This window comes from Sus scrofa, chromosome 8, assembly GCF_054392235.1.
Source record: "Sus scrofa isolate SSC_HxYL_T2T_F1_AM1 chromosome 8, Sscrofa_HxYL_maternal_Yorkshire_Landrace_v2.0, whole genome shotgun sequence".
Taxonomy (NCBI): domain Eukaryota; kingdom Metazoa; phylum Chordata; class Mammalia; order Artiodactyla; family Suidae; genus Sus; species Sus scrofa.
The window spans coordinates 77,828,606-77,853,416 of NC_139390.1; the positions used below are offsets into that span (position 1 = coordinate 77,828,606).

The 24,811-nt window shown below is 38.2% G+C and overlaps 1 protein-coding gene across 3 annotated transcripts in view; it reads left to right on the top strand.

The window, feature by feature from the left end:
* USO1 (USO1 vesicle transport factor) overlaps window positions 1-24,811 on the top strand; it is an 87,625-nt gene that overhangs the window by 43,445 nt on the left and 19,369 nt on the right. The window contains exons 7-14 of one of the 3 annotated variants that reach the window (XM_084972507.1): window positions 85-140; window positions 3,776-3,896; window positions 7,146-7,324; window positions 15,169-15,309; window positions 17,529-17,617; window positions 18,400-18,554; window positions 18,981-19,192; window positions 20,576-20,596. In XM_084972507.1, the coding sequence (XP_084828633.1) occupies window positions 85-140; window positions 3,776-3,896; window positions 7,146-7,324; window positions 15,169-15,309; window positions 17,529-17,617; window positions 18,400-18,554; window positions 18,981-19,192; window positions 20,576-20,596 (974 nt within the window). Of the gene's footprint in view, window positions 1-84; window positions 141-541; window positions 612-2,507; window positions 3,897-7,145; window positions 7,325-15,168; window positions 15,310-17,528; window positions 17,618-18,399; window positions 18,555-18,980; window positions 19,193-20,575; window positions 20,597-24,811 lie in introns of those variants that run through there. The other 2 variants (XM_084972508.1, XM_084972509.1) reach the window with 2 other exon arrangements.

Genomic DNA, 24,811 nt, shown 5'->3' on the forward strand with positions numbered 1-24,811 from the left:
GATGTGTTAATAAATTGTTTATAATTTGAATCACTATTTATATTTTTGATTTGCCAGTGTTTCTCACATGGTTATATGTTCTAGGTGTTTCAAGATTGATGGATTTATTAGCAGATTCCAGGGAAGTTATACGTAATGATGTAAGTTAAATTTGAAAAAAAAAGTCTAAGAATATGCAGCTTTTTTCCTCTCTTTGCAAATGAAATCTTTGTTAATGCTTATTCATAGTCATAAGGAATCAACTTTGGAAAGTTGGGGTAATGGCCAGTCTTTTAGATCTTTTAATGTTATATACAAGGCCACATTATTTCTTTGTTTCCTCTCTATTCAGTGTTTTGGCTTAGGTAAATGATTTTGTTATTCAAATTTGAAGTTTAGGATTTCTTCCATCCTTTTCTGACAGGTTGTACTCACAGCAAATTCTCCTCCAGAAAGAGCAGAGGAAACATCCCCAGTCATTGAACTACATAAACTTAACCAAGTCACATTTGGAATCCTTACTCTTATTTATGTATTTATTTATTTTTTTACTTCCTTTTTTTTTTTTTTTTTTTTTTTTTTTTTTTTTTTTGCTTTTCAGGTCTACATCTGCGGCATATAGAGGTTCCCAGGCTAGGAGTCAAATCAGAGCTACAGCTCCAGGCCTACACCACAGCCACAGCAACGCCAGATCTGAGCCATGTTTGCGACCTATACCACAGCTCACAGCAACACTGGATCCCTAACCCACTGAGCGAGGTCAAGGATGGAACCTGAGTCCTCATGGATATTAGTCGGGTTCCTTAACCACTGAGCCATGACAGGAACTTCGTTACCCTTCTTTAATTGAATACATATTTCAAAAGATTTTTTTTGTAATCTCTAACTATAGAGCATGATTTGCTCTGGAGTTAATTTTTCATTCTGATTTATTTTCATATTTGCATATATATTTGATTATTTTGTATTGTCCAGTATTGTTTTGTTGCTTGAACATTTTTCTCTGTTAATCTATAACTTGATCAAAACCATAATACTTTAGAGAGAAGTTCCCATTGTGGCTCAGTGGCTAAACAAATCTGACTAGTATCTATAATATTTTAGAGAGCAATTGGAAGAATTCTTAAAATTAATATTTGGGCCTAAGGATTTTATCAAGCTAATTCATAAATTTTCCTATTTATACTGAGAAGCCCAAGACTCAAAGAAACCAAGTTCTTTGCTAGTGATGTCTTAGCCCTCAGTTTAAATAAAATAACCATTCTGTATTCAAGATTCCTAGTTGTCTCATAAATGTCTTTTATAGTTAGTTTCTTCAAAGATTCTCTTATTACATTTGATTATTAATATCTGTTAACTTTCTAAAGGGCTTGATTAGGTTCTATTTCACCTCTTTGCTTTGATATTTCCTAGGTGATACAGTGTACTTAATTTTGCAATACATCAGGAAATGTAATAACTGACTGTCTCACGGGTAGTCATCAGTGGGTTTGATTCAGGTGGTGACAACCAGAACCCTCCATTGTAAAGTTCTCTCTCATTGATTATATCTGATCATTCATTAATAATCATTACCTGAATCAGTTATTTTGTTAAGAGTTTCAAAATGATGATTTCTATAATTCTGTCATTCTTTTACATTTATTCAGTTGTAATCTTCCTCAGAGAAGGACTTTGCTTCATCAACCAGTGGATTTTATTATCGTGAATTACAAGTCATACATGAAAGGGAAAATATATAGATAAAGCCCTTTAATTACCAGGTTTTTTTGTGTATGTGTGGGTGTGTGTTTTTAGGGCTGCACCCGCAGTACATGGAGCTTCCCAGGATCGGGGTCGAATCGGAGCTGTAGGTGCTGGCCTGCACCACAGCCACAGCAATGCCAGATCCAAGCCGTATCTGTGACCTACATCATAGCTTACAGCAACACTGGATCTCTGACCCACTGAGCAAGGTCAGGGGTTGAACCTGTGTCTTCATGGATGCTGGTCAGATTCATTTCTGCTGAGCCACGATGAGGACTCCTAATTACCAGTTTTTAAGGAGTTGGAGCCCACTTACACTTTCAATGACCAATGAGTATGCTTTCATTTTTAATAACATTTTAGTGGATATCTTTGATTAGAGGAATATATCTCTTCATAGTCAGGGAAAAGAAACTGAAATGTATTGAGAACTTAGATTCTACAGAAGTTATTTTATTTCTTTTAGTCCTTGTGAAAACTCTCTACCAGAAACATCATCCTTGTTTTACATATGGGTATAATAAGACTCAAAATTTGTTATTTGCTTAAAGGTGCACAACTATTAAGTTGGACAACCCTTTAAAAAACCTGCTGTATCTAACACATAGTCTCAGTGTTCTTTCCACTGTATTCCTTTCCTCCCTTTGTAGGCAGTTAAACTCAAGTTAGCATTAAGTAGGAGAATTTGACATGTAAAAATAACCACTTTTGCTTTCTATCTCATCTTTTTTTTTTTTTTTTTTCTTTTTAGGGCCGCACCTGGAGCATATGGAGGTTCCCAGGCTAGAGGTCAAATGGGAGCTACAGCTGCCAGCCTATGCCACAGCCACAGCAATGCCAGATCTGAGCCATGTCTGTGACCTACACCAGTCAAGCAACGCCGGATCCTCAACCCAGTGAGCAAGGCTAGGGATCAAACCCACAACCTCATGGTTCCTAGTTGGATTCATTTCCACTGGGCCACAACGGGAACTCCTCTATCTCATCTTAATGCTGAGACTGGACTGTCAGCAGAGTGAGTAGGAAAAGCACAATAAGACTGTGGGCATTTTTGGTCTTATATGAATACTTATTTGCCCAGTACTGACAGGCAATAGCTAATTTGCCTCTCTGGAACTTTTGAACTACCTAGCTGCTGTTCCTCTTCATCTGAGTAATGTCTCCTTTTTTTACTAAGTATTTTCTGTCTCTTTGACCATTATGGTATTGTTAGGCTCTTAGAGACTTGTAAAAAACTTGTTTGATAGTGAAATAAGCAGAAATGGCTAGCAGTGGGTTTTTCTTGAATTATAAAGACATTGCAGAATATATAAATTAAATCAAGCTCAGCAGGAGATGAGAGAAACAAAATCAGAAGCAAAGAGTACTGAGGATAGAAGATGATATGAGAAAGAGAGTGTGTGTGTGTATAAACTGGGTTACTGCTATGTAGCAGAAATTGACGGAACATTGAAAATCAGCTGTAATTAAAAAAATTTTTTAAAGAAATACGGATAATTGTCTCATACTAGACATGCCATTTATAAGGCATGAATTCTCATCCTTCTTTTTCTCTATCAACTTAGAATCAAGTTTTGGGAATTTGAAGGCCATATAATGATAAGAATGCCAGAACTTTCTCTCCTAGAATCTGGTGGGGTTTACTGATTTATATTATTGATTTCACAATTTCCTATTACTGTTGTGATGCATGTACAGAAGCATTATTGAGACAAATATAGTCATGTTCAACTCTCAGACTACAGTGAAAGATACGTAAATGATTGATGGATATGCAAGAATTGTTGTACATGTGTATTATACGGTGAAGAGAGAACCGAATTAGGAATTTGTAGACGTGGATTCTAGTCAAGGGTCTGTCCCTCTCAGATCTTCATAGCATAGGGAGGCAAGTTGCTCCCCTTCTCTGTCCCTGTTTTCCTATCCATAAAGTGAAGGAATTGAACATGTGAAATTCCTGCCACTTCTAAAACTCTGTCGTTTTTAAAGTAATTTTTAAATGTCTTATAAAAAATTATATCACACTAAACATTATCTTCTTCTCCATAAGGGTGTCTTACTACTGCAGGCACTAACAAGAAACAATGGAGCAATCCAGAAAATTGTTGCTTTTGAAAATGCTTTTGAGAGACTACTGGACATTATTACTGAGGAGGGGAATAGTGATGGAGGTACGGTATGGAGAGACTGATTTGAAGAGATTCCTTTTGTCCTTGCTGAATTAACAGCTTCTCAGGAATGCAATTGAAGGGAGAAATGAGGACGTTGTACTTTTTTTGTTGTTTTGTTAGATATTGAGAGAGGCTTCCCTGAGGGAGGATGGATGCTTTATAGTTTTTGACAGGATTATGCCTCTTCCAAGAGGGTTCCATCAAAAGACAGTAAGACCCGAGAGCTCGGAAAATTGTCTATAGGGTGGAAGAAGTGAAGGAATGTGCTAATAAACTAGATAAGAAAGGAGGTAAAGACAGAAGGGGTTTCTAAAAACAAGAAAGATGGGTTGAAAGTCTCAAGGAAACCATATAACAGATCCATTGGAATACTTAAGCTGGAAAGCTGTGAGGTTTTAGTGATGGAGTAAGGACTGTCCCTGAAAATGAGGCCAAGGAACTGAGGGATCCAAGTATTAGATGGTTCGTCATTGAAATTGGAGTCAAGAGTGACCACAGAACATGAAGAGAGAAACAAGACTTTGACTGAAATGCCAGTGTTTTCAGTGAACAAAGAGTAGTGACCATGAATTTGTTATAAAACCGGAATGGAGGGAGTGATAATAGATGAAACAGCCAGATGGCCTGAGCCTCAATGAGCAAAAATAATTTACTCTTAGATACAATACAAAAAGCATGACCCGTGAAAGAGAAAATTGATAAGTGGCACTTCACTAAATTGAAAATTTCTCTGTAAAGGACACTGTTGGAGAATGCAAAGATAAAGCACAGACTCGAAGGAAATATTTGCAAAGTACATCTGAAAAAGGACTCGTATCCAAAATATACAAATAATTCTTAAAGTTCAACAATAAATAAACAACCCAATTGAAAAATGCAGAAAAGATCTGAGCAGACATATCACTAAAGAAAATATATAGGAGTTCCTGTCATGGCTCAGTGGTTAACAAATCTGACTAGGAACCACAAGGTTGTGGATTCGATCTCTGGCCTCGATCAGTTAAGGATCCGGCATTGCTGTGATCTGTGGTGTGGGTGGCAGACACGGCTCGGATCCCGCATTGCTGTGGCTCTGGCGTAGGCTAGCAGCTGTATCTCTGATTGGACCCCTAGCCTGGGAACCTCCATATGCTGCGGGTGCAGCCCTAGAAAAGACAAAAAAAAGAAAAAGAAATTATATGAATGGTAAATAGCATATGAAAAGATACTGACTATCATGTGTCATTAGAGAGATGAAAATTAAAACAGATATCACTATACACCTATTAGGCAAAAATTTGTAACACTAACAACACCAAAAGCCAGAGAGAATATGGAGCTATGGGAATTCTCATGGATTACTGGTGGGAATGCAAAATGGTACAATGACTTTGGAAGACAGTTGTATGGTTTTTACCAAGGTAAACATACTCATGACATATGATCCAACAATTACACTCCTTGATATTTACCCATATGAATGGAAAACATATCCACATAAAATCCTGCATATGAATATCCATGGCATCTTTTTTCATAATTGCCAAAACTTGGAGGGATCCAAGATGTCCTCCAGTAGGTGAATGGATAAACAAACTGTGGTACATCCAGACAATAGAATATTATTTAACAATAAAAAGTTATAAAGCCACGAAAAGTCATGAAGGAACCCTAAATATATATTGCTGTGTGAAACAAGCAGCTCTGGAGAGGCTACATACTCTATGACTCCACTATATGACATCCAGAAAAGGCAGAACCATGTAAGACAGTAAAAAGATCAGTGCCAGGGATTGAGGGTAGGCAGAAAAAGGAATGAATAGGTGGAACATAGGATTTTAGAGCAGTAAAACTATTCTGTATGATACTGTGATGGTGGGTTCATGAAATTATACATATGTTGAAACCTATAGAACTGTACAACACAAAGAGTGAACCCTAATTTAAACTATGACCTTGAATTAATAATATATTAATATTCTTTCATCAGTCTAACGGAATGTACAGCACTAGTGCTAAATGGTAATAGCAGTAGAAACGGAGAGAGTATATGGGAATTCCTTTTATGTGTTGCCCGATTTTTTTTGTCAACTGAAAGCTGCTCTGAAAAATGAAGTCTGCCAATTTTTAAAAAGCAATTAGTTTGTATAATCATACAGCTCAACAAGTAGGAGCAAAAGTGTGGATGTACTACACAGAGGACCTCCTAGCTGTGAGCATCCAGCGTTAGTCATATGCTTTGCAGAGGAAACGATGGAGCTCATTGGTTAGAAAGCCCGAGAGGTGGCCAGACATCTATAATGAAAACCAGGAGGGAGTGTTTAGTATTTTAGAAACGAAGAGAAGTTTCAAGTAAAAGACATAGAGACAACAATGTCAGTTGTTTCTTAGAGATTAAATAAGATATGATTGATTCATTCAACAAATACTTAGTAGTGACCTACCATGTGTATACATTTGATATCTTGTCTCTGTATCTGCTGAAGATAACAGAAGTAAGTAGGACATTCACAAGGTCCTGTCTTCATGAATTACAGTCTAGTGGAGAAGACAGATAGCACATAATAATAAAAGGAGCAGGCTACTGTGAGAGCATGTAGCTGGTGATCCTAACCTAGTCATTGGATTTTGCTAATCATTTCTGAAGAAATGATCTGTAAACTGGATATGAAGGAAAAAAATGTGAGTTACTAAGGTTGATGGTTAGTTGAAAATACAAGTCAAGAGGTACTTGGGGAATAAGAAAGAAAAGGTTCATTGCCCTATGTACTGAAGAAATGCTTCTTAGAGCATGCAGATTTTTCTTTTTTCCTTTTTTTTTTTTTTTTTTTTTTGGCCACGCCCATGACATGCGGAAGTTCTTGGGCTAGGGATCAAACCTGCATAACAGCAGTGACCTGAGCTTTGAAAATGATAATAATGCCACATCCTTAATCTGCTGAGCCACCAGGGAACTCTGGAGATGTTTCTTTTTAAAATGTTTGGAGGTTGAATTCCTGCTGTGGTGTGGTAGGTTAATGATCTGGCTTGTCTCTGTGGAAGCACTGGTTCGATCCCGGGCCCAGCATCGCTGGTTAAGGAGCTGGTGCTGCAGCTGCTGTGTAGTCACAGCTCCAGCTCAGAAGTTCAATCCCTGGCCCAAGAACTTCCACATACTGTGGGTACAGGTGAAAAAGAAAAAACTTTTAATTAATAAAATAAAATGTTTGGAGATTGAGTTTTCCTTCAGGTTTATCAGCTTTAACATTTACATTTTCATTCTTTTCCCAGGTATAGTAGTGGAAGATTGTCTGATTTTGCTCCAAAACTTATTAAAAAACAACAATTCCAATCAAAATTTTTTTAAAGAGGGCTCATATATTCAACGTATGAAACCTTGGTTTGAAGTTGGAGATGAAAATTCTGGTTGGTCTGCACAGAAGGTGACTAATCTGCACCTAATGCTACAGGTATGATGTCTTTGCCATAAATGCAGCAAGAATTTTGACAGCGATCCTTTCGAAGAAAAGAATGGCTTATGTATGATAAATCCAGGATGTTCAGTTGGTTTCACATAGGCTTAAAAAGAAAACTTTTAGCATGGAGATTTGCAGTTATACTCAGAGCTCTTCACACACACTCATCACTCAGTTTCAATAATTATTAACATATGGCAATTTTACTTCATCTTTTATTTCCTCCCCTCTTGCCCTGAGGGATTATTGTAAAGCAAATCCAAACAGAGTTTCCTGAGAGGTTTTGCACTAGAATACAAGAGGTAAGCTTGTTTTTTGTTTTGGGGGGTGTTTTTGTTTTTGTTTTTGTTTTGTCCTTTTAGGGCCATACCCATTGCATATGGAGGTTTCCAGGCTAGCGGTCTAATCAGAGCTGTAGCTGCCGGCTTACACCATAGCCACAGCAATGCCAGATCCGTGCCACATCTGCAACCACCACAGCTCACAGCAACCCCAGATCCTTAACCCATTGAGTGAAGCCAGGGATCGAACCGGAAACCTCATGGTTCCTGGTCGGAGTTGTTTCCACTGTGCCAGAATGGGAACTCCTAGATTATCTTGTTGAGTTGAATTTTTAAAATCTACCTTCTTCATTTAGGGCTCTAATATCATAAATTTTAATATTCAGAATATTAAGTTCAACAGAGAAATTCATTCAGTAAACATTTACTAAGAGCCAGGCACTGGATGCTTGGAAATGAATGGTAATGTTCCAACCCCAAAGACTTAATAGTCTGGAGTTTTTTTTGTTTTGTTTCTAGGGTCACACCTGCAGCATATGGAAATTCCCAGGCTAGAGGTCAAATTGGAGCTACAGGTGCTGGCCTGTACCACAGCCACAGCAATGCAGAATCCAAGTTGAATCTGCGACCTACACCACAGCTCACGGCAACGCCAGATCCTTAACTGAGCGAGGTCAGGGATGGAACCCGCAACCTCATGGTTCCTAGTCAGATCATTTCCACTACACCACAACAGGAACTCCAATAGTCTAGAATTTTAAGTGTAATACAAGTTAAATTCACAAATTGCATGTAATTTTATTTAAGCTTTATGGTGAAAGCTTTGTGGTAATAGATCGTAAAAGTGAAGATAGTAAGAGTCCAAATGAATTCTCCATTAGAGAAAATTATGAAGTTCCTGAAGTATTTTACTTATTTAACCCTTCATTGAATTCCCCTTCTCCAAACCCTTAAGTTTGTACTGATCTCCTCATTTACTGACTAGTGATTCTTGTGGGTCTTTGAGTGTCCCTGAACTGTGTTTGCACCTCTGAAGTTGTGTTCCTCAAAACTAGACGGTTAATCAGACTGATAATTAGAATCTGCATATTGTTGCATGCTCTGGGAGTTGCCCTCAGAGGGTTGATTGATAATTGGGGTGACCATATGCCCCAGTTTTCCGGGCCAGTATTCATTTTGTAATTACTAATAATGTTTTCTTTTACTTCAAAAATGTCCCAGTTTGGAGTTCCTGTGGTGGCTTAGCAGAAACAAATCTGACTAATATCCATGAGGATGCAGGTTTGATCCCTGGCCTCGCCCAGTGGGTTAAGGATCTGGCATTGCCATGAGCTGTGGTGTAGGTCACAGACTTGGCTCAGATACGGAGTTGCTATGGCTGTGGCATAGGCTGGCAGCTACACCTCTGATTTGACTCCTAGCCTGGGAACCTCCATATGCCACGGGTGCAACCCTAAAAAGACAAAAAAAAAAAAAAAAGAAAGAAAGAAAGAAACAGTTTAATTCACTCTAGTACATTCTTTATCTCAAAGATTGAGTAGTTGCTATATTCATGATTTCACAGGGCACAGGTTTTCTTCCGCTTTTCAACCTATTAGAGTGCTCTTTCTGGATAGCTTTATTTTGGTTGCTTATATTTCAAGTCCTCTCTTTTGCGCCAAATGAAAATGCATCATAAGTGATGACAGATATCCTATTTGGATAGGTATATCCTAGTTGGAATTATTCATCATCACAGTTGTAATTATGATGGAATTTTAAACCACTAAAAATTGAAATTGATCCTTGAGGATTGTTCATTCAAATTTTGTAAATTAAATTTGGGAAAGCATCTTTTTTGAAGAATTTTTTTAGTTGGGAAACACTTAACTTTTTTCCTGGGAATATAAGTTGATGACTAGTTCTACCTTCAGGAATCCTTTATGTACCATTTTTTTGGACTGATAATTCCCAATGACTTTCAGAAAGCCCATTGCCTTATGAGACTCTTTTCATTGTTGGGTAGTCCCCTTTTTTTTTTCATTCTACATTTTATTTATGTATGTATTTTTTCACCACATGCAGGAAACTTTTTTTTATTTTATTGGAGTACAGCTGACCTACAATGTTGTATTAGTTTCAGGTGTACAGCAAAGTGAATCAGTCACACATATATTTTCCCATGTAAGTTATTATAGACTATTGAGTAGATTTTCCTGTGGTATACAGTAAGTTCTCGTTAATGGATAGTTCTAATTATTAAAAACTTAATCCATATAATGGGTCAAACCTACCTTGATATAACTTGTACAAACTTCCCCTAGTTGTACCCCCTGGAAAAATATAGGTCTTTTCCTTGTAGTATTTTACATATTTGAATGTTATTAGATCTTCATATATTTTCTTAAAAGTGTTACCTCTTTCTTCAGCCATTCCTCCTACTTCTCTGTTATTTAGAAATTTTGTAATTACTTTATTTACATCATTAAAGATATCTGACTGCTATTGGATGATATTAAGGAATTTTTGTTGATTTTGTTAGGTATAATAATGGCATAATGATTATATTTTTAAAAAATCTTTATCAGTTAAGCATATAGAAATACTTATGGGAGGAATTCCCTTGCAGCACGGTGGGTGAAGAATCTAGTATTATCATTACAGCAGCTCCGGTCACTGGGTTTGATCCCTTCCCCAGGAACTTCCCTGTGTTGCAAGCACAGCCAAAAAAAAAGAAAGAAAGAAAGAAAGATTTATGGGAGAAATGACACATACCTGGGCATTTGCTTTAAATACAAGCTTACTTTATTTTATTGCACTTCACTTTATTGTGCTTTGCAGATAATTGCATTTTTTACAAATAGAAAGTTTATGGCAACTGTATGTAAAGCAAGTCTATCAGCACCAGTTTTTCAACAGCATTTGCTCACTTCATGTCTCTGCGTCACATTTTGGTAATTCTTACAATATTTCAAACCTTCTCATTGTTATTATATTTGTTATGGTGATCTGCGATCAGTGATCTTTGATGTAATCATGGTAACTAGTCGATTTGTTTCCATTGCACCACAACTGGAACTCAGGTTTCTCATTTTAAATCAAAATCTAGAAGTGGTTAAGCTTAGTGAGGAAAGCATGTTGAAAGCCTACATGGGCTAAAAGCTAAGGCTCTTGCCCCAGTTAGCCAGTGAATGCAGAGGAAGAGTTATTGAAGGAAATTATAACTCCTGCTCCAGTGTGCACATGAATGATAAGAAAGCAAAACAGCCTTATTGCTAATGTGGAGAAAGTTTTGTTAGATAAATGATCAAACCAGCTACAACATTCTCTTAAGCCATAAGCCTAATCCAGAACAAGGCCCAAACTCTCCTCACTTCTGTGAAGGCTGAAAAAGGTGAAGAAGCTGCAGGAGAAAAGTTTGAAGCCAGTGGGGGTTGATTCATGAGGTTTAAGGAAAGGGAAAGAAGGCATCTTCATAACAAAAAAGTACAGGGTGAAGTAGCCAAGTGCTGATGTAGAAGCTGCAGCAAATTATCCAAAAGATCAGAGTTCCCATCGTGGCTCAGTGGTTAACGAATCTGACTAGGAACCATGAGGTTGCGGGTTCGATCCCTGACCTTGCTTAGTGGGTTAAGGATCCGACGTTGCTGTGAGCTGTGGTGTAGGCTGCAGACAAGGCTTGGATCCCATAGGCCAGTGGCTACAGCTCTGATTGGACCCCTAGCCTGGGAACCTCCATATGCTGTGGGAGCGGCCCAAGAAATGGCAAAAAGACCAAAAAAAAAAAGAAAAAAAAAATTATCCAAAAGATCTAGCTAAGATAATTCTAGCTATACTAAACAACAGATTCCCAGTGTAGATGAGAATAGCCTTCTATTGTTGGAAGAAGATGCTATCTAGGACTTTCATAGCTAGAGAGGCATCAGTGCCTGGCTTCAAAGCTTCAAAGGACAGGCTGACTTTCATGTTAGGGGCTAATGCAGCTAGTAATTTTAAGGCCAGTGCTCGTGTACCGTTCCAAAACCTTATGGCTCTTAAGAATTAGATGCTAAATCTTCTCTGTCTGTGCTCTGTAAATGGGATATCAAAGCCTGGGTGACAGCACATCTGTTTACGACATAGTTTACTGAATATTTTCAGCCCACTGGAGAGACCTGCTGCTCAGGAAAAAAAGACTCCTTTCAAAGTATTACTGCTCATTGATAACGCACTTGGTCACCCAAGAGCTCTGACAGAGGTAAACAAGGAAATTCATGTTGTTTTCATGCCTATTAACACAACATCCATTCTGTAGCCTATGGATCAAGGAGTCCTTTTGACTTACAACTCGTATTATTTAAGAAATATATTTCGTAAGGCTATCACTGCCATACATAGTGATTCCTCTGATGGTACTGGAGAATTGAAAACCTGGAAAATGAATAACATTTGAGATTTATGGGAGAAGGTCAAAATATGAACATTAACAGGAGATTGGAAGAAGCTGATTCCAACCCTCATGGGTGACTTTGAGGGATTTAAGACTTCAGTAGAACAAGTAATTGAGGAAGTGGTGGAAATGGCAAGAGAACTAGAATTTGAAGTGGATCCTGGAGATGGGACTGAATTGCTATAGTTTATGATAAAACTTGAGTTGATGTGGAGTTGCTTATTATGGATGAGCAAAGAAAGTTTCTTGAACTGGAATCTACTGCTGGTGAAGATATTCTGAAAATTGTTGAAATGATAACAAAGGATATTACAAAAACTTAATTGATAAAGCAGTGGCAGGGCTTGAGAGGATTGACACCAGGTGTTTTTTTGTTCGTTTGTTTGTTTTTTAGGGCCGCACCCATGGTATATGGAGGTTTCCAGGCTAGGGGTCTATAATCGGAGCTGTAGCCACTGGCCTACGCCACAGCCACAGCAATGCCAGATCCAAGCTGTGTCTGCCACCTACACCACAGCTCATGGCAATGCCGGTTCCTTAACCCACTGAGCAAGGCCAGGGATCGAACCCAAAACCTCATGGTTCCTAGTCACATTCATTTTTGCTGAGCCACAACGGGTACTCCAACACCAGTTTTAAAAGAAGTGTGGGTACAGAGTTCCCATGTGACTCAGCAGTAAGGACCCAACTAGTATCCATGAGGATGTGGGTACAATCCCTGGCCTCACTCAGTGGGTTAAGGATCCGGTGCTGCCACAAGCTGTGGTGTAAGGTTGCAGATACGGCTTGGATCTGGCATTGCTGACAGTGGTGTGGCCAGCAGCTGCAGCTCCATTTTAACCCCTAGCCTGGAACCTCCTTATGCCACAGGTGTGACCCAAAATTTAAAAAGAAAAAGAAGTGTGGGTAAAATGCTAAAATGCTCTCAAACAGCGTTGCATACTACAGAGAATTGTGAAAGGAAAAGAAAACTGATGCAGTAAACTTCATTATTTTAAGAAGTTGCCACAGACATCTGAGCCTTCAGCAAACACCACCCTTATCAGCCAGCAGCTGTTAACATCAAACTCTACCAACAAAAAGATTATGACTTGCCGAAGGCTCAAGTGATGGTCAGCACTATTTAGTAGTAAGGTGTTTTTTTAAATTATGTCCATTGATACACCTTAATGCTGTTGCACACATAATAGGCTGCAGTGTAGTCTAGACTGCAGTGTACTGTAAACATAACTTTTATATGTACTGGGAAACCAGAAAGTTTGTGTGACTTACTTTATTGCCATATTTGCTTTATTGTAGTGGTCTGGAGGAGAACTCACAATATTTCTGAGGTATGCCTATATTTTTTAAAAAGCAGGAATGGCAATTTAAAAAAAAAAAAAAAAAAAAAAAAAAAAGCCACAGAAGTCTTAACTAGAAAGGCCCAAGTACAGGAACCAAAGTGTAGTCCTGCAGCCTCCGTCCTGTGGTATCAATTAATTAGCCAAATCTTCTGTCACCAACATAGAAACATTAACTCTTCTAATTCTTCATAATTCACTGCTGGAACTACTAATAGAGTTTTTTTTGTTTTTTGGTTTTTTTGGTTTTTTTGTTTTGTTTTGGTTTGGTTTTTTTGCCTTTTTGCCTTTTTGCCATTTCTTGGGCCGCTCCCGCGGCATATGGAGGTTCCCAGGCTAGGGGTTGAATCAGAGCTGTAGCCACCGGCCTACGCCAGAACCACAGCAACGCGGGATCCGAGCCGCGTCTGCAACCTACACCACAGCTCACGGCAACGCCGGATCGTTAACCCACTGAGCAAGGGCAGGGACCGAACCTGCAACCTCATGGTTCCTAGTCGGATTCGTTAACCACTGCACCACGACGGGAACTCCTGTTTTTTTTTTTTTTTTTTTTCTTCACAAAATCTAGTGATTGCTGGACACCTTTTTATTTACCCACAGTTAAAATAGCACTTTCTATACCCATTTTATTTTTCATGTTTTATCTCCCCCCACAAAAAAGTCCCCTTTCTTAGTGAAGTGATCATCTATGATATGTACTACCCATAGCAATAAAATTGTTTTTAGTCTCCTCTGTTATATTATTGATTACTTCTGTATATGTACTATAAAACAATGGGTAACATTTGTATCGCACTTTGTGATTAATAAAGTATACTGTAAATATATCATTTGATCTTGATATATAAGATTTTGTACACAGATATGTATATATAACTCTAGTTTTAAAATGTAAAATATATATATAATTATTTTGAAGATGTAACTGAACACTTTCTGGGGATGACTTTTGTTTTTTGCTTTTTGTTTTTTTGGTGCATCTTTTTAGGGCCGCACCCGAGGCATATGGAGGTTCCCAGGCTAGGGGTCAAATTGGAGCTGTAGCTGCAGGCCTGCGCCACAGCTGCAGCAACGCCAGATCTGAGCCTCGTCGGCAACCTACCACACAGCTCACGGCAACACCGGATCCTTAGCCCCCTGAGCGAGGCCACGGATCGAACCTGCAACCTCTTGGTTCTTAGTTGGATTTGTTTCCACTGTGCCACAACAGGAACTCCTGGGATGACATTTTTCGTGTCTCTGAAATTTCTTGTTGAAGATCAAACTAATCCTAGCATTATAGAATCTTAGGAATTTAATTAACATTAACAGTCATCGAGGTCAGCCCCTTGCCTAACGCACAAATCTTCAGTCATGTCTCTAGTTGTTCATTCATTTTAGCCTCTCTGTAAATATTTCCAGTTTATGGGGAGTTTTATCACACTTGAGGCCATTCTGTTTTCAGACCTGCTTTATGATTAGGTTGTTCATTCTCACTTCCATAAGAAACATACCATCCTGTTACTTACTCATTCATTCATTGAATATGGACTGTGTTACAAGTACTGCACTTGTTGTTTGGAATACAAAAAAGACTGAGGCAGTTTCCGCTCTTTGGGAGTTGACAGTCACCTAAAGGAGGTAAACTTAAGCAAACAGCATAAAGTGAGAAGTACTGTAACATATGGCTATGAGAGCCTGGAGGAAAGCGCTCCTAGGTCTGGCTGAGCAGGTGAGGGAATCCTTCATAGAGATTTTCTGTTCAATTATCTGAAGACTTTTTACATTTTTAAAAGACCAATTTGTGTTCTTTTTTTTTTTTCACAGCTTGTTCGTGTACTGGTATCTCCTAACAACCCTCCCGGTGCTACCAGTAGCTGCCAAAAAGCTATGTTCCAGTGTGGCTTACTGCAGCAGCTTTGCACTATCTTAATGGCTACTGGAGTTCCTGCTGATATCCTGACCGAGGTAAATCAATGGAAGGCAGAGGCTACTCCAAGGAAGTTGAAATGGCTAGGAAGAATTAGCTCTTAGTTGAAGGAAAAACAGTAATTGTTTCCCTTCTTGTATGTTAAATTCCTTCCTGATCCTCTAAAATATACTTAGCATAGTGATGACAGTATGACTTCCAAAAGGTGTATTCATTCCTCAAGTCTAATGGTGCATAAACAATGTTAAAGCTTAGATTTCTCATTAATTTTATTGTATTCAGCAAGAATGCGTAGTGTGATTTATGGTTTTAATTTTGAGAACAGTGTGACTTAGTCAAGTAAGACTTGAGTCTTACTTATTCATAGAATAATAAATTCTTTTTCCTTGATGTATGGCATTTTCTGTTTCCTCCCTATTAAGAAAAAGAAGTTAGTTTAAGGAAAAGAAAGGTTTAGTTTATTTTTTTTCCCTCAAATTAACACATGCACACTAAAAACACAGGTAATAGTGAAAGTTTTATAACAAAAACAACTTTTTTCAGACTCCCGACTCCCTCCCGTATAACCCTCCGACTTGACTTCTTCCTGTCACCCAGTAACTATTTAAATCAATAATCAGGATTTATAGTTTTATGGCTATTTCAGTGCTGTTTCCTGCTAAGCCAAATAGAGCCCTGTGTCTTTTTTTCCTCAGTATCCCCTTTTCTTTCCTGAGGTATAATAGTATTCGTTTTTCATTTTACTGATTTTCTGTGTATCTGTGCAAATTAACATATCCCATACTTGTTCCCCGTTGGAAGTCCTCCGTCCTCCTTCCAATCGGGGCCGGTTATCCTCTGCTCCTGCCACACACCTCTGACTTGGGGATTCCTTGGTTATCTGGATTCCATGTCTTATTTTCCCACTCTTTGGTTCATTATCTTATTTTACTTCACTTCCTAAAGGGGGATAAATGCCAAGATAATGTTTTTAGCTCTTTCGTGTCATTCTTCCACCTTCACAATTAATCTAATCTCTGATTCTTTATGGAGTTCAGAATTGGAAATCATGAATGCACAGCTTTCAGAGCATTATTCCAGTATTGCTGTTAAGAAGTCTGAAGCCATTCTGAATCCCAGTCCTTTTTATGGAACCTGGTTTTTCTCTTTAGGATTCTTTCTTTGTTTCTAGTTTTCTGAAATTTACCCATGCTTAGCTCTACTATAGACCTTACCCCCAACCCCTATCATTTTTGGTGCTCATTGGGCCCTTTCAAGCCAGAGACATAAATACTTCAGTTCTGAGGATGTCTTATGTATTCCTTGACAAAACCCTCTTTTCTGCTCTGTTTCTGCAACTCTATTAGTAGATTGTTAGACTTTCTGGACCCAGTATGTCTTTTTTTATTTTTTTTGTCTGCCCCAAGGCATATGGAGTTCCTTGGCCAGGATCACATCCAAGCCACCATTGTAGCCTATGCTGCAGCTGCAGTAATGCCGGATCTGACCCCCTGTGCCAGCCCAGGGGTCAAACCTGCAGCCTTGGCAATGCAGAGACACTGCCCAGCCTGTTGTGCCAGGGAACACCCTAGGATGTCTTTTTATTCTGTTTTCTTGGAGGTTTTTTGAACTTCATCCTTAAATTGATTTTTTTTTTTTTTTTTTGCTTTTTTAGTGCCGCGCCCTCAGCATATGAAAGTTCCCAGGCTAGGGGTCAAATCAGAACAGCAGCTGCCAGCCTTTGCTACAGCCACAGCAATGCAGGATCCAAGCCATGTGTGCAACTTACACCACAGTTCATGCAATGCCGAATCCTAAACCCACTGAGGGAAACTAGGGATCGAACCCATGTCCTCATGGATCCTAGTCGGGTTCATTACTGCTGAGCCACAATGGGAACTCCCTTTTTTTTTTTAGGTGTTCTCTGATTTTATTTTTAAGCATCCTTTTCTTATTTTATAGAAATAGATTCCATCTCTTAAAGAATAGGATTCATTTTTGGTTTTTTGAGGTTTTTTTTTTTTTTTTTTTTTGGTTTTTTTGAGATTTTTAAATACACATGGTCAAATATTTTTAGTTGGAGGTCTGCACTTAATGTATTAAAATATTATCTCAAAGTTTTACAAGATTGTAATGCTGTCACTTTTTTTTTTTTTTTAGTGTCGATATTTTAGCATTTAAAAGCAGAAGAATATAACAGTCTCTTCTTTTGAAAACAGGTTTTTTTCCCTTGACTGACTTTCTCTAAATTTTCTCCTCCACCCCGCACCTATTACAGACCATTAATACTGTATCAGAAGTTATTCGAGGCTGCCAAGTAAACCAAGACTACTTTGCTTCTGTAAATGCACCTTCAAATCCACCAAGGTAGGAAAAGGGAAATACTGAGATCCCACAGGGGAAGTAAAAACTACTTTGGGTTTTTAGTATATCTCATATACACATCTTTTTTTTTTTTTTTTTTTTTTTATCTTTTTACCTTATCTAGGGCCTCACCTGCAGCATATGGAGGTTCCCAAGCTAGGGGTCTAATTGGAGCTGTAGCCACCGGCCTACACCAGAGATGCAGCAACACAGGATCCAACCCGCATCTGCGATCTACACCACAGCTCACGGCAACGAGGATCCTTAACCCACTGAGTGAGGCCAGAGATCAAACCGGCATCCTCTTGATTCCTAGTCGGATTCGTTAACCACTGAGCCATGACAGGAACTCCTCCTTAGGTGTTTTGAAACAAGAAATTATCTGACAAGATAAATACAGTATTTTAAGAGTTTGTGGTCTTTGGAACTTGTGTTTTGGGCCCAGATGTCACTTCCTGGCTATGTGCCTTAAGCAAAAAGATCATTTCTCTCAGCTGCAGTTACCTTTTCTGTGAAGTGGAGATTAAAGTAGTTAACTTGCTGGTGTTCTGAGTATGGTTTGTTTTTTTTTTTTCTTTTTTGTTTTTTTCTTTCTTTTCTAGGGCCACTTCTGTAGCATATGAAGGTTGCCAGGCTAGGGGTCTAATCAGAGCTGTAGCCACTGGCCTACACCAGAGCCACAGCAACCTGGCTATGGTTTTTCAGTCAACAAAGATAACTAGTTATTGATTTGTGTACCTAGATTGCAATGTTTCTTTTTGTTCTTTTCTTTTTAAATGCAACAGACCGGCTATTGTAGTACTTCTCATGTCCATGGTTAATGAAAGGCAGCCGTTTGTATTGCGCTGTGCTGTTCTCTATTGTTTCCAGTGTTTCTTATATAAAAACCAAAAAGGACAAGGAGAAATTGTGTCAACACTTTTACCTTCCACCATTGATGGTAAATAATTTAATTCTGATTTTTGTTTTAAAAAGTAAGTAAATGTCTCAAGCTTTTAATGGTAAAACATGTTATAAATGTGTAGTAGATGTTTAAATGAACAATGTTAAAATGTAATAGAATGTTTAAAATATAGCTTTACCTTGAATTCGCTTTAGAGATGTAGTTTGTAATTAAGGTAATAATTTTCTGGAATATTACCATCATCAATTTGATGCCTAACGTGTTCTAATACTTCTTTGTTCTGCTACTTTTCTTCCAAAGTACTCTTTTGTCATCTTCCATTTTGTTTTGCAAAAACAAATTTTTGAAAGTGTTATTAATACTACTAATTAGCAAAATTTTAAGTAATATTTCATACTATTTTTGTGTGTAGAAAACAACATAATTAATTTTTACATTATTATTTGCCTGCCATCTTTGTAGCAACAGGTATTTCAGTCTCAGCTGGTCAGTTGTTATGTGGAGGTTTATTTTCTACTGATTCGCTTTCAAACTGGTGTGCTGCTGTGGCCCTTGCCCATGCGTTGCAAGAAAACGCTACCCAGAAAGAACAGTTGCTCAGGGTTCAACTTGCTACAAGTATCGGCAACCCTCCTGTTTCTTTACTGCAACAGTGCACCAACATCCTTTCACAGGTAAAGTAGCCAGCCTTCTAAAGTTTCATTTTGATGTCAGTGATGCAAGGATTTAAGGGTGTTCTTAGTAGATGTAGATGAAAAAGGAAAGAGGCAAGGACTGTACAGTAAGTAACTCATTGTCACCAGAAACGGTTTTGTGGAGAGAAGGCAATAGTCTCTTAAGAATGGTTTTGCCAAATAGAGAATTAGGCTGCATCATGATGAAAATACCTGTTCTGGACAGAAAGGTGGTTTTTTTGGATTTGTTTTCTTTTTGTATCATCCACACCAGTCTTGCATGTCATTTTCTCTTGCCGCTCAATAGCTAAACTCAGGTCAGTTTATGAGAGGGAATAGAATAGAGTGGTTCATGTCTGTGTACCTCACTCTTTCTCTTCCCAGAGCAGTAATTCCTTTCAGAAAACAAAGAGAATACTGATCCATTGCGTAAATAGTTAAACAGGTATGCCCCTTGATGTTTGTGAGCTCTCCAGACCTCAAAAGCCCAAGGCATATAATTTACCTAGAAAGATGTAAACATAATTAAAAATGTTTGCATTCCTTTAGGCTCCTCACGAAAACAGCGAAGCTTCACTGAAATGTGGATGCTGAGGCATTTAGGAATGCCCCTTACTCTTATTAGATGATTTGCCCACATGTGTCGCCCTGCTGTTAAACAGTTCAAGTTCATGCTCTAGCAAAACTATTAAGTCATCAATATTCAGAGTTACTCAGGGAGAGTAAAAATGTACGTGAGTCTAAAATTGCTCTATTCACTGGTATTATCCTGTCGTGTCCCCATAGTAATATACTGAGTCCGTCTTAATTTTGCCATGCTCATTGAATTATTTTATTGAGAGCTTTTAAAGAAATGTCAGTGCCACGCATAGGAAGTTACCAATGAGAACTCAAAAATTATCTGTAGTGAAAAGGGAGCTGATAACTAACTACCTTTTGTTGCCTGGAGTCAACTTACTTTGACTGAAAGCCTATGTTATCTTTATCTTTTATCTCTTAGCAATTTTTTTCAGACTACCCAAAAATTCATATCCTTACTTAATACTTATCATTCTCATGTTGCTGTGTGTGGAAAAGAGCTTTTCTTAAGCCAAATAATGATTAACTGCCTGACCACCATCACCCCACAGACTTCGCCTTAACATTGCAGTTACAACTAATACATAGTGAGAATCCTCAAGATAGTGGTATCTTCCTACTCTAAGTAACCATAGTGCTATAAAATTATTATTTCTCCTCTAAGATGTAGTTACATTATTATATAACAAGATAGTCCCAAATTATTGGCTTGAGTTTCTAGAGAGGTGTATTTGAGGAATTTTTCTAGATTGACATTTTTTAAAGCAGTAATATTATGAGTAATTTTTAATGTATAATTTGCAGGGTGATAAGATCGACCGACGGGTATGTATTACTTGTTTGGGCTTAGGCATTTTCCTCTTACAGCAAGCCTTTTTCTTTGTCTTGGATTTTGCTGATTGTTTTTTTTTTAACTGCTTGTTTGAAGTTATATTCTACTCACACCTTTACATTGTCAGTAAGTTTATCTCTACTGTGAGTGACTCTCCGGTTTTTCTCCGTGGGGTATTGAAGTGGTGTTACTAAGGACTGTGGGAATGAGAATCTAAAGCTATACTCCGGCTTCCTCTGGGGATGCTTGCACTTTCTGGAACTCCTTGGTTTTGGCTTTTTGGTGGTTTTTATGTGTTTTTTCACCCAAGCTTGCTTCTTTATTTCCAATGAAATCATTTCAAAGGTAGTAAAATATAGGATAAAGAATTTTGTCTGTAATCAGTACATGAAAGGATGAGATGATTGGTATATTTTTCAATAACTTAGGTAATACAAAACAGTAAGTATAATTTTGTAATTTAAAAGAGTTTAAATTAAATACTTTGAGTTATTCAGGATGTAACCCATTGCTACACTGCCATTGGGGATTACTTTTTGATGCACATGGGAGACGACTGTGATTTGTGTTTGGTTTTGATTTGTTTAGTGGAGTATTTGACAAAAAAAGGCATGTGCCTTAATATCTATAATTGGGCATGTATTAATTATGCAGTGTGGGTAGTAATAACTGAGGTCCCATTAGGAATTGTATCTTTGTGTATGAGCATGATTTAACACACGTTAGTAGCTCACATACGGACAGATTTGACAGGTTTAGCCTATAGTTTTTTTGTTGTTGCTTTTTAGGGCTATACCTGTGGCATATGTAAATTCCCAAGATAGGGGTCGAATTGGAGCTGCAGCTGCTGGCCTACCCCACAGCCACAGCAATGCCATATCTAAGCCACATCTGTGACCTACACCACAGCTCACAGCAATACTGGATCCTTGACCCACTGAGTGAGGCCGGGGATCAAACCCGCATCCTCATGGATACTTGTCAGATTCATAACCTGCTTAGCCACAGTGGGAATGCCCTAGTCTTTAGAATTTTGGGTATTGGGTAAAGTAATTTAAAAGTATACACGTCAATCACTTCAAAGGGAAATTTTTGGAGGTGTAATTTATATACAGTAAAATGCACCAGACTTTAAGTGTTCAGTCTGATTTTTGATGTTCGATATACATCTATAGCCACCCCTAAAACAAGATGTACAATGTAGTATTCATAATCCCAAAAAGTTTCATCATGCCCCCACTTTTTTTGATAGACAAAAAATAGATTTATTAAGATAGGATGCTTGTGAGAGATGCAAGCAGGCAGGCAAGGAGGCTCTGCCATCATGTCCCTTTTTTATTCTCTGTTCCCAGAGGTTACCACTAGAAAGCAAATCTGATCACAATAATCTAGAACATCGGGTTTTTTTCAGTGAATTTTATTGTATTTATAGTTGTACAACCATCATCACAACCTAATTTTACAACATTTCTATCCCAAACCCCCAGCCCATCCCTCCCTGCCACCAACCTGTCTCCTTTAATAATCATAAGTTTTTCAAGTCTGTGAGTCAGTTTCTGTTCTGCAAATAAGTTCACTGTGTCCTTTTTTTTAGATTGTCCATATAAGTGATGGCGTATGACATTTGTGTCTCACTGTCTGACTAACTTCATTTAGCATAATTGTCAGATCTATCCATGTTGCTGCAAATGCCATTATTTCATTCCTTTTTATGGCTGAGTGATACTCCATTGTGTGTATAAACCACATCTTCTTTATCCACTTCTCTATCAGTGGACATTTAGGTTGCTTCCATGTCTTGGCTATTATATATAGTGCTGCAGTGGACATTGGTGTACATGTATCTTTTTGAGTCATGGTTTTCTCTGGACAGATGCCTAAGAGTGGGACTGCTAGATCAAATGCTAATTCTGTTTTTAGTTTTTTGAGGACTCTCTATACTGTTTTCCACAGTGGTTGCACCAATTTCCACTCCTACCAACAGTGTATGAGGGTTCCCTTTTCTCCACACCCTCTCTAGCATGTACTGTTTGTACACTTTTTGATGATGGCCGTTCTGGCTGGTGTATGGTGGTACCTCATAGTGGTTTTGATTTGCATTTCTCTAATAATTAGTGACGTTGCATGTTTTGTTGTTGTTTTTTTTTGCCATCTGTATGTCTTCTTTGGAGAACTGTCTGTTTAGATCTTCTGCCCATTTTTTGATGGTGTTGTTTGTTATTTTGGTATTGAGCTTCAGGAGGCATTTGTGTATTTTGGAGACTAATCCTTTGTCGGTTGCTTCAGTTGCAAATATTTTCTTCCATTCTGTGGGTTGTCTTTTTGTTTTGTTTAGGGTTTCCTTTGTTATGCCAAAACTTTTTAAGTTTAATTAGGTCTGATTTGTTTATTTTTGGCTTTATTGTTATTACTCTAGGAGGTGGATCTGAGATGATATTGCTGTGGTTTATGTCAGCTAGTGTTCAGCCTGTTTTCCTCTAAGAGTTTTGTAGTATCTGAACTTATATCTAGGTCTTTAATCCATTTTGAGTTTATTTTTGTTTATGGTGTGAGGAAGTGTTCTAATTTCATTCTTTTACATGTGACTGTCCAGTTTTCCCAGCACCACTTATTGAGGGGATTGTCTTCTCTCCACTGTATATTCTTTTTTTTGGGGGGGGGGGGGTTGTGGGTTTTTTTTTTTTTTTTTTTTTTTTTTTGGTCTTTTTGCCTTTTCTAGGGCCACTCCCGTGGCATATGGAGGTTCCCAGGCTAGGAGTCTAATCAGAGCTGTAGCCGCCGGCCTACACCACAGCCACAGCAATGTGAGAACTGAGCCGCGTCTGCAATCTACACCACTGCTCATGGGCAACGCCGGATTCTCAACCCACTGAGCAAGGCCAGGGATCGAACCTGCCAACCTCATGGTTCCTAGTTGGATTCGGTAACCACTGAGCCACAATGGGAACTCATCCATTGTATATTCTTGCCTCTTTTGTCATAGATTAGTTGACCATAGGTGCGTTGGGTTTAATTCTGGGCTTTCTATCCTGTTCCACTGATCTATGTTTCTGTCTTTGTGCCAGTAACATACAGTTTTGATGATTGTTGCTTTGTAGTATAGTCTAAAGTCAGGGAGCCTGATTCCTCCAGCTCTATTTTTCTCTTTCAGGATGTCTTTGGCTGTTCTGGGTCTTTTGTGCTTCCAAACAAACTTTAAAATATTTTGTTCAAGTTCTGTGAAAAATGTCCTTGGTGATTTGATAGGGGTTGCATTAAATCTGTAGATTACCTTTGGTAGTACAGTCATTTTGACAATATTTATTTTTCCAGTCCAGGAGCATCCTGTATCTTTCCATCTGTTTGTGTCATCTTTCATTTCTTTTATCACTGTCTTATTGTGTTCAGAGTGTAGGTCTTTTCTTTTTCTTTTTCTTTTTCTGTCTTTTTAGGGCCGCACTCATATCATATTGAAGTTTCCAGGCTAGGGGTCAAATCGGAGCTGGAGCTGCCAACCTACACCACAGCAATAGCAACACGGGATCTGAGCCACGTCTGCAACCTACACCTCAATCACAGCAGCTCTGAATCCTTTAACCCACTGAGCAAGGCCAGGGATCAAACCCGTGTCCTCATGGATCCTAATCAGGTTTGTTACCACTGAGGCATGACAGGCACTCCAGAGTACAGATCTTTTGTCTCTTTAGGTAGGTTTATTCCTAGGTATTTTATTCTTTTTAACGTAATGGTAAATGGAATCATTTCTCTAATTTCTCTCTGTGATCTTTGTTAGTGTATAGAAATGCAGTTCATTTCTGTGTATTAATTTTGTATCCTGCAACTTTACCAAATTCATTGATGATCTTTAACAGTTTTTTGGTAGCATCCTTAGGATTTTCTAGGTATGGTACCATGTCATCTGCAAACAGTGACAGTTTTACTTCTTCCTTTCCAATTTGGATTCCTTTTATTTCTTTTTCTTCTCTGATTGATGTTGAGGTAGTTTCCATGCCCACTTTCTGGAGAGTTTTTATCAACAGTGTTGTTGGCTTTTGTCAGAAGCGTTTTCTGTATCTATTGAGAAGATTATATGGTTTTTATTTTTTCAGTTTGTTATTGTGGTGTATCACACTGATTGATTTGCAGATATTGAAAAGCCTTTGCATCCCTCAGATAAATCCCACTTGATCATGTTGTATGATCCTCTTAATGTATTGCTGGATTCAGTT